A 10301-nucleotide genomic window follows, 5' to 3' on the forward strand; every position below is an offset into this window, starting at 1 on the left:
TTTTTCATCCTGTAGTGAGGGCTTAGAGACATAATAGTAGTATTAGAATGCCTTGCACCGTGCTTGCACACAGCTGATAGTTATTAGGACCTTCCTTTTTACCATGGCTATTTCTGTTTGTCACACACTCCTGTTCACCAGAAGGTAACACTGAAAACAGAATATTGTCTTTTTTCTTTTCCACGTTTCTAGAATAGACTAGAAGTAGTGTGTTTAGCTATAAAAAGATTTTTATAGCTAAACACACCAACTTTTAGATAACAAACACCTGGAGGCATCCCAATTGATTAAGCCTCTGCAGAATGTGTATTCCCACCTGGGTTTACTAAGGCTCAGTAGTCTAAAGTCTGACAGATACTTCACTTGGTAAATAATTCAGCAATGGCTCCCCAGTGTACAGTAGGGTTTATTCATTAGGCTAGTTCTTTAGGTTCACCAGAGTTGTCTGTTTCTCTTTAAAGCAATGGAATGACTATACTGTTTTCTTGACCAATAAGTCACTCTCTTTTCCATGGTTCAAAGTTAAGCTTTTATTTGGTTTTAAATTAAAAAAATAAATTTCATTATTAAATAGTGAGATGGAGCGAACTAATGTTCAGATAGTAGCTGACTCGGGAATATACCACCGGGGGTACAATTAAGGGAGGGATCACCTAAACTAAAATCATTTGTTGTGTTGTCATGTCTATTAAAAGACCAACAGTGGCATAATTCAAAAGAAACGGAGATACAAAGTTTTAAATGTTTACAATGGGTGGGAGAAGTAAACCACTTATTCTACTGCAATTGCACACGAATTGCTTTCTCAATGCCAGTCAGTCATTTTGGACACTATACCACAGTGCTAATGTCATCGGGTTCGTCCGCTTTCTTTTGCCTGCTTGGCAGGGATTTCAAGTATTCAAGGTGTCTCCGGGCATCCTCCTGATTTTGCCGCACGTAATACACCACATATGAGATCACCATGGTGAACCAGCCAAACATGGTAACCAGCATGGCATAATCGGTAGTTTTTTTAGGGAGGTTACAAAGGTCAGCATCATTGGCAGCATTGAGAAATGGTCTCCCGGCGTGTTCATCCAACACAGAAGTCTTACAGATCACATTGTGGGCTGTCTCGTGATTGGACGCCATGCTCCGCAGAACTTGCTGTAGAGTACAGTCGCAGTGCCAGGGGTTATTGGCAATTCTGGCCCTGGCCTTCAGGTTATTGAAGGCATTTTTGTGCACACTTTGAATCCGGTTGTCAGACAAGTCCAGAGTCTGCAAAGTTTCAGCGACTCCTTTGAAGGCATGCTCATCGATAAACTCAATGCCATTTTTGGACAGGTTGAGAACTCTTAGTTGATGGAGGTCCTTAAAAATCTCATTGGGAATAGATGTGATCTGATTGGAGTCCAGATACAATAAGACTGTTTCAGGAGGAAGATCTCTAGGTATTTCCTTGAGATTGGCATTGCTGCAGGTGACATTTAAACCCCCAGAGGAAGAACAAAGACAGCCCTTGGGACACATACTGGCAGAATGAAAGCACAGTATCATAAGAACAAAGCTTTGTAGGAGGAGACACATGGAGAGGGAACGGGTCAACCACAGGTCTACCAGATTCATGCTGGAATGTCCGCATAATCACAAGCCCATTCTTCATTTGCTCCAACAAAATAGCATGGCAACGGTTCCAGCTCTGTCCACACCGTTGATTTCCTTCTTGTGTAGTTCAAAAGGCTGCCACTAGCACATGTGTCTGTTCATTATTCCTGTCCTTGCTTGGATACCTAAAGGAAAGGGAAGCAGATGCAATTAGCTTTTTTTTTTGCAAAGGGAGGTACATTGCAATTAAAAGTGCTCTCAGGCATCTGGCATTCTATCTGGGCAGGAGGGTTGGTTACACAGGTAATTTCCATTAATACCACTGGGAGTTACCTGCGTAATGGGAGTCTCCTGTTCAAATTCCAGTTGCTGGGGGAGAAAACTGTCAATAAATAACATTTCTGAATTATGTCACCTTGTTTTAGTTGTGCAGAATTAGAGCAAACAGTCCAGATTTCTTACATCTCTACTGGTTCTTTTTCTGAACCCCTTCAATTCTACAGTTGTAAAATTTAATTACACCTTCCTGCCTTCCCACAATAACATGCATTAATGCAAGTTAGCCCTGCATTTGTGCAGCAATGAGAAATAACAATAATATTTCACAGGTAATGACCAGTATCTGTCAGGGCTTTTTAATGGATTTCCAATTTGGAATATTTTCTCTATAGACATATCTTACTTGAATTAAGAAATGAATAAATGGCCCTGACCGGTTTGGCTCAGTGGATAGAGCGTCGGCCTGCGGACTGAAGGGTCCCAGGTTCGATTCCAGTCAAGGGCATGTACCTTGGTTGCGGGCACATCCCCAGTGGGGAGTGTGCAGGAGGCAGCTGATCGATGTTTCTCTCTCATCGATGTTTCTAACTCTTTATCCCTCTCCCTTCCTCTCTGTAAAAAGTCAATAAAATATTATTTTTTTAAAAAGAAATGAATAAATGCATTCCGACCTTCACCACAAACTGTTGCTAAAGACTGACAGCCCAGAATCTCCATAAGAATTGCCTCTCATGTGACCTCCTGAGATTACATTATGCCTAGAGGATGCCCTTAACTGAAATTCCAAAGGATTCTCTCTCTATTCTCCAAATAACATATCCCTCCTCAATGCGTTTTCAACCATGACACATACCTCCAAGCCCTTTTTAAAATATAAGATGAGAAATAAAAAATACTAGCCTTTATGAATTCCCTAATAGCCTATTTTTTCTTCCCAGTCATAACTACATGTTAAGGCAAAAGTAAGTTTACAGTTGTTGAGTATGCAAAACAGAGTTTATTCTTGTATTATTATGTATTAATTATTGTATTATATTGCATATGAACAACTGTAAGTCTACCTTTGCCCCTTTGAGAATATAAGTTAACCCTCAAACCTACTCTGTTCTGTAGAGAGGACAGACATCTTTGGGGCCAGTATGTAGAGGAGGTGAGTGGATCTTAGAGAGATTATATGATTTGCCCAAGGTCAAATAACATGTAGGTGTTAAAGGACTCAAGCCAAAGACTTTGTTGGGACTCATTATTCTCAAACTCTCTCTTTCTGCCATCTCCACACCTCTCTCCCTAAATCCATCTGTCCCTTGAGGACAGTCAAGATCCAAGTAACATTGCTTGTTTTGATTTCTGATGCTGTTATGTTGCAGCTCAATCCCAAATGGAGGACCCCATGGACCTCCACTGAGGAGCCCCTCTGCATTGTGTAGGGAATCCATGCCTGCCTTCAGAGGATTCTCTCTCAGGAGTGGAGAAACATTCATTCTTCTCACAGCAGTGAGCAACAAACGTCTTTCAGCATGAGCAACAAATGACTCTCTGCAAACTTATCTTTTCTAAAGATCCCAGATGGATAAATACAGAGGGAAATGACTCCAAATGTTACCAAACTCACAGGAGAGAAGATTAATGTGAGATGAAAATACAATGAACTGGGTTGTTAATCATGGAAAACATGAGATTGGCAGAATAGTGCGAATGTGCTTTTGGAATCCTAAGTCCCTTAAATGCCAGAGAATGTTAAAGAAGGACCCCTAGGCTTACTAAGCCATCCATCAATAGCTCACATCATTTACAGTAAAATTTTCTCTTCCTTTCATGTTTTTCTTCAGAATTGCATTGCATGGCATTTACAGTGTCTAGTAAATTGTCTAAATGGGAGAGATAAAAAAATAAACAGGTATGAGGGGAGAACATATACAGGAAAGAGGGCAGCAGAACAAGGCAAAGGATGCTAGGAGTGGTACATGAGGAGGACACAAAAGATGGGAGAAATGAATGTGATTAGAGAAAATAAAGGGTGTCCATGTCATCAAGCAATTTCCATCAAGTCTTGCTGAAAGGTGGGAAGCCTTCTCTGGAGGACACTCTACATCTCTTCAGAGACAAATTAAGACTCTGTCTGAAGAAAAGTGTTCTCTACTTTAGATTACAAGCTCCATGAAGGCAGGGACTTGTTTTGCCTCGTGTAGAAACAACAGTTAACAAAAAGTAGACAGTACTCTGGGGTTGTATTCTAGCTATAGCCTTTATTAGCAGTGTGCTGCTAAGCAAGTTATTTAAACCTCACTTCCCTTATCTTCACATAAAGATTTAAAAAGCACCTAATTACAAGGTTGATTTGAGAATTATAGGAGATAATCCACAATGCCTAATAGGTAGTTAAGAGCTCAATACTTTTTAGCTATAGTTACTGTTATTATCCTAGATGTATTCCCAACTCCTAGCCTACTGCTTGACATGTAGTAAGGGCTAAATATCTATTGTATGGATGAACCAATGAAGTACTGAAGAATCTAGCTGTGCTTTTTCTTCCCTATGGTAATTACTTTTATTATTTTTAACATAAATATTGGCTCATGAAATGTCTATTGGTTTTAGATCTCAACACAATGGTTTTGGAAAACATCCTGAGTGCAGGCTGCTAATTGATGAAAAGCAGAATAGAATTCTTTCTTCGTAGGCTCCTCTAGACTTACTTATGTTTCTCCACAATAGTCAACCCAATGGTCATGGTCGCAGATAAGAAATGGTTAGGGCATATCTTGAGTTCTCCACATCAGTGTGCAATCCCTCTTGAAATGGAAAGCTTCATGCCCCACATGGTCCACCTATACACTGGATGGAATGCTTATTAGGAGTACAAATCCAGAGTGTCCCTTTCATTAAGAGGTTGGATTCAAATGAAGAATTTCACTTTTCTCTCTATGATGTTTGATAAAAGGGAAATAAAAGTTTTGGAGATTGGATAGATTGCTGGGTTGCTATGATTCAGACTCTAGAGCTTCCACCCTCAGCCAGGACAAAGTGACAAGAGATACAGGATAGAGAGAGTTGAGTCCTTGGATGTCCAGGAGGCAGACAGCAAGGCCAACGATAGCGAGTCAAGATCATCTCCAGCAGGGAGGATGGAAGAGCTGCCTCTCCACTCTAGTATACTGAAATACTATTTCCCAAAGGGATTACCATCTTGTCATTGCTCTAAATTACTGGATAAGTCAACAGTGGCTCTTGGAACAGGAAGACATGGGGATATGTGCCTCAGAGTAGAAGAGTGGCTATTCTTCCGATATCAGTATTGTGCAGCAGAGTACAGAGTTAAAGACACCCTGGAAACCTACAACTGATTTGGGTAACAATAGCAGCAGCAGCCTACTTACTGCCTGTCCTGATAAGGAACAAGACCCACCAAAGGGACAGAGCAAATTCAACAGCATCTTTTTTACTTCCTAACTCGCTATGTGCAATTCTCAATTCATTGGACTACTTTATCCTTATCCCTTCACCCCCTTCCAATAGGTCTGGGGGAATCAGGAAGCTACTGTATTTCTGGATATGATGTCCAGGGATGAGCTGTTCCCTGAAAGAGGGCCATGTTATCCCTGGACCCAGGCCTTACTCACATTTTTCTGTCACCCATGTTTCTGAGCTACAGGCATTAATGACAGGATTGGGTGTCAACCATCAAATACTGCTTCCAGAAGGAAAGAAAGTGCCCTTAGCAGACTGCCTGAGAAGACTGTTCTTTCAGTGGTTGATTAACAACCCTGTCTTGTTTTCTGTTTCTTTCTTCTCGTCATTAGGGGACACTCAGGGAATCTAACCCCAAAACTTTCATAAGCTCTTCTGAGATAATAAAGCACAATTCAGAGAGAAATACCAGACACTCCAATTTCTTCCAATTACATCCTTTGCAATTCTGCTACCAAACAGAATAACTTGATTAAAAAGCAAAATTGAATCTTTTAATTCAGGACATACAATTAAAATTAATGAGAAAAAAAACTTTGTGACTGACCCAGCCAGGTGTGGCTCAGTAGTTGAGGAACCAGGAGGTCACCAGTTCAATTCTCAGCGGGGTACATGCCCTGGTTGCAGACTCGATCCCCAGTAACTTGGGGCAGCTGATCAATGATTCTCTCTCATCATTGATGTTCTATCTCTCTCTCCCTCTCCCTTACTCTCTGAAATCAATAAAAAATATATTAAAAAAAAATAAAAAAACCTTATAAATGTAATAGTTAAAATTAAAATTTCTCTATGGCAAAGAGTAAGACCATACACAAAGGAAAGAACAGATGATAGAATAAAGGCTTTAACAAACAATACAAGAAGTTCTTACAAGGACATAAGAAGTGGATCCAATGGAAAGATGGACAGAAAAATGATGTATACAAATGACCAATAATTCATACGAAAAGATTCTTGATCTCACTGACAGTAAAATTAATTCAAGTTAACATACCTATCATTTTGATTTAAATTAGGAAACATATCTAATGTCAATAAAAGTGTGAACAACATGCCCTCAAACACTTGATGAGGGGATAAGTTGGGGACTCTTTCTGTATGAGCAATTTAAGAATATCCATCAAAGATTAAAATTTAAGAACAAGGTAGACTGACCTGTACCAATGTAAAGTTCTCCAAAGAAAAAAGCTCCTTGAAAAAAGGGGTTTGTATAGTATAATCCTATTGTAAAATTTTTAAAAAGAGGGGGTAAATATGCAACTGAAGAATTTATGTTTACATATGCACAGACCATTTCTAAGTGGATATAAAACAAGCTATTAATAATGGTTAATTCCAAAGAATGGCACTCAGGGCCTGGCAGGGGAAAAGGAAGTGTCTTTATTTTATACCCTCTGTATAGATTTTTATTTATTTATTTTTTTAAATAGAAATGAACTTTCCTCAATCATTTTTTTTTTAGTTCTAAGTATTTTTATTTCATTTTATTGTTTAAGGTATTACAAATAGTAGTACATATGTCTCTCTCTCTTTTTTTTTCCTCCCATTGACCTCCCTCTGGCCTCCCCTACCCCCCTGGCACTTGCCCTCGTCCCCTCACCCCCAGTGTCTTGCATCTGTTGGTTGTGTTTTGTTTTAATTTATAGTATAAAGATGTTTAGTTTTTTTTTTGCTTTACAATAAAGATTTAATACAAAAGAATGAGGGATTAGCTGGAAACCCAATTCAAATGTACAGCTCAGAAAGCAACTTTTAAAAATATTTATGTTTTTAGTGATTGAGAGAGAAACATCAATTGGCTGCTTCCTGCATGGCCCTTACTGGGGATTGAGCCTGTAATCCAGGCATGTGCCCTGACTAGGAATTGAACCAGCAACCCCTGGACTTTATTTGGCTAAGTTGGATTGAAGGGTCCTGGGTTCAATTCCAGTCAAGGACATGTATCTTGGTTGTAGGCTCAATCCCCGGCCCTGGTCGGGGCACATGCAGAGGCAACCAATGATGTGTCTCTCTCACATCGATGTTTCTCTCTCGGTCTCTCCTTCTCCCTTCCATTCTCTCTAAAAAAAATAAAAATCAATGGGGAAATATCCTCTAGTGAGGATTAATGAGAAAGAGAGAGCTGAGAGAGAGAGAAAGAGAGGCTGAGAGAAAGAGAAAGTGAATACACTAGTGGGCAATCATGAGGCCTGTATAAAAATAGAAGTCTAATTCACAACCTGTGGCAACCAGCCCTAGAAAGCAAACTACAACCTCTGCAGCAACCAGCCCAGATCAGCCAGGTCTTTGTCAATAACTACCAGCTTCCCTAATTTCTGTCCCCATTTCCAACTTCGAAATAACCAGGGAAACCTCCCCTAACCAATCACAGAGGTTGCTCTGTATCTATTTAACCTTCCCCAAACCCAGAGCCTCCATCAGAGCATAATCTGAGGATTTTCACTTTTCCTCAACTTTCTTTCCCATGTTTGATTCCCTGCCAAATGCAAGTGATTGTGTTCCTTGCTATAAAAAGCGTGGAAGAAATGGCTTTTGCTTGTTCTCATTTGGGTAGTGTTTGTTTATTTTCACAAACACTAAAGTTTGAGTGCGTGATATTTTCAATGCAATATTTCCAAAATTAGCTTTATACTCTATAATAGAAATTATATACTTATTTTATAATATGTCCAGATTTTCTATAAACTAACTATGGATTGCATAAGCCATCAATGTATGTAATTCCTGACCAAAAATTTAGGGAGAGTTGAGACCTGAATAACTCAGGTAATTTTCTCTACTGCTGCATTGAGATCATGTTGGTAGATAAAACTCCTTAGTTCACATCTTTAGCCCTGTGGCCTGCCATGAATTTTAGTTCTACGTTTCTATTCACAACCACCTCACACCAGAAGATTTCACCAAGGGCTCAAACTGAGCGTACCTATAAGTAAAATCATTTTCAGGCATCATCCCCACCCAAATACATGCCTCCTCTGCTATACGTCACCTGTTCTTTCCTCCTGATTTTTAAAAGAGTTTTCATTTTTATTCATCCTTCTCTCTCTTTCCTATGCTTTATATTTTCACTGCCTATTTTCTGTTTAAACCTCCATCTTATTATTGTGAAAGAAAGCAAAAATGCCTCCTTTCTGGACTGCCTGCGTACAGTCTTGCCCTGCTCCCAGTCCCCTCTCATATCAGGTTAAAAATTACTCTAATCATGGATTCCCGCTGGTCAGCAATGACCCCCTGTTGTCCATAAGAATCCTTCTATTCTTATCCTATCTCCCACATTTCCTTACCCAGACACAGAAACCTGAGCTCAATAAACATAGATCAATGATGTGAAAGCTGAAGATGAATGGCACTTCTCACAGACATCTGTTTATTTTTATTATCAGACTATGAGATTTCAGAGGGTAAAGTCAGTGTTTCACCCATTTTTATATTCTCACATTGCCCACAGTAAGAATTTAATAAATATTTATTGAGGCCTGCTGGCGTGGTTCAGTGGTGGAGTGTTTACCTATGAACCAGGAGATCATGGTTTGATTCCTAGTCAGGGCACATGCCCCGGTTGTGGGCTTGACCCCCAGTGTGGGACATGCAGGAGGCAGCCGATCAATGATTCTCTCTCCTCAGTGAGGTTTCTATCCCTCTCTCTTCCTCTCTGAAATCAATAAGAATATATTTTAAAAAGGAAATGAATGAAGACCCATTCTCATTTCATTATAAAATAGTTGTCATTCATTTGGCATTAATTGCATGCCAGATATTAAGTGATGATCTCATTTAACAGGATGGTAAAATTGAAATTCTGACTTGGTTCCTGGTTAAGTGGATATAGAAATCCAAAGTGAGGTGGCAAGTTGCCATGTGAAGGTTGACTGATATGTGTATTGCATCTCCTTGCCCACTTTGAGGGTAAAAAGCATCAAGAGTTACCTACCCTATCACCTCCCCAAGAGGAGAGTTATTACATGACCCCTGGAGCTGCGGGGCAGAATGTCCTAAAATAATAACCATGTTGATGCATTGTTTAGTGGTGGGATTGGGTGATATTTTGATGCTGGGGTGAACCTTTACTCCCGGACTTTGCCAGACAAGGGATGGCATCCTATTTCCTATAGGTCAGATATGGCCACATGTAGAAATGAGATCCCCAATGGAGAGTCTCTTGTGTTCTGTCTCATTGTCCCTTCGGATTCCATGGTAGGACACAAAGACCCCAGCAACAAGAAAATGAAGGGTAGATGGTTAGATTTTGGGTAAGGGGCCATCTGGAATATAACCACTACAAGGGTCAGGGGAGACCTATGGGTGAGAGTTGGGGCGGGGGGCGGAGTATAAAAGAACCCTGGGAGAGAAGCACTAGGTTCATCCTATTATACCTTCCAGTGAGTCTCTGAGCATAACAGCTAAAACCCAGTTATGTCAATGGCCTGGGAGAGGTTTGGGGTGGAAGAGCAGAGAGGAGAAATCAAGCCACTCGCCACATCCCTTTTCCCTTCCCCCTGAGTTTGGAACAAATAGGAGGGGAAAATAGTTGAACATTAAAGAAATTCAGAGCACAGGTTAATCTCTTGAACTAGATATTGAAATTATCATATTTAATTTGTACTTTGGTTTAAATTAATTGAGTTTATGACAAAATAATGGTAGGATAATCTATTACCTAAGACTAAGCACGAGATTGTGGAACTGATGGACATTTTTACTCAGAGACGAAAGGAGGATGATCACTCACACAGAATAGAAATTGAAGAAAGGCAAAAGGTGAAGTTGCATTTTATTCTGTATACACATATATCTCCTTACACAATTCTCACAGCACTGGAATGGCACAATTATGACCTTTGTGCAGGTGAGCAAATCGAGGCATAGAGAGGTTATGCAATCTGCCCACTGTCTTAGCTGCTCAGTGACAGAAGCAAGATCTTAATTCAGTCCTTTGGCTTCCAAAGCATGTGTGGTCAAAAATG

The 10301-nt window shown here is 39.9% G+C and overlaps 1 protein-coding gene across 1 annotated transcript; it reads right to left on the reverse strand.

Annotated features, from left to right (window-relative positions):
* Positions 1 to 625: 625 nt before the first annotated feature.
* Positions 626 to 1645, reverse strand: LRRC3B (leucine rich repeat containing 3B). The gene has a single exon (XM_008153678.3). The coding sequence runs from the start codon at positions 1609 to 1611 to the stop codon at positions 832 to 834; it is 780 nt and encodes a 259-aa protein (XP_008151900.1). The 5' UTR covers positions 1612 to 1645; the 3' UTR covers positions 626 to 831.
* Between the last annotated feature and the right edge of the window lie 8656 nt (positions 1646 to 10301).

The sequence above is a fragment of the Eptesicus fuscus genome, chromosome 18 (genome assembly GCF_027574615.1).
Source record: "Eptesicus fuscus isolate TK198812 chromosome 18, DD_ASM_mEF_20220401, whole genome shotgun sequence".
Classification (NCBI taxonomy): Eukaryota; Metazoa; Chordata; class Mammalia; order Chiroptera; family Vespertilionidae; genus Eptesicus; species Eptesicus fuscus.

What these genes read in the sequence shown, in the direction of transcription:
- LRRC3B (XM_008153678.3), bottom strand. Translation starts at nt 1,611, where the DNA reads ATGAATCTGGTAGACCTGTGGTTGACCCGTTCCCTCTCCATGTGTCTC.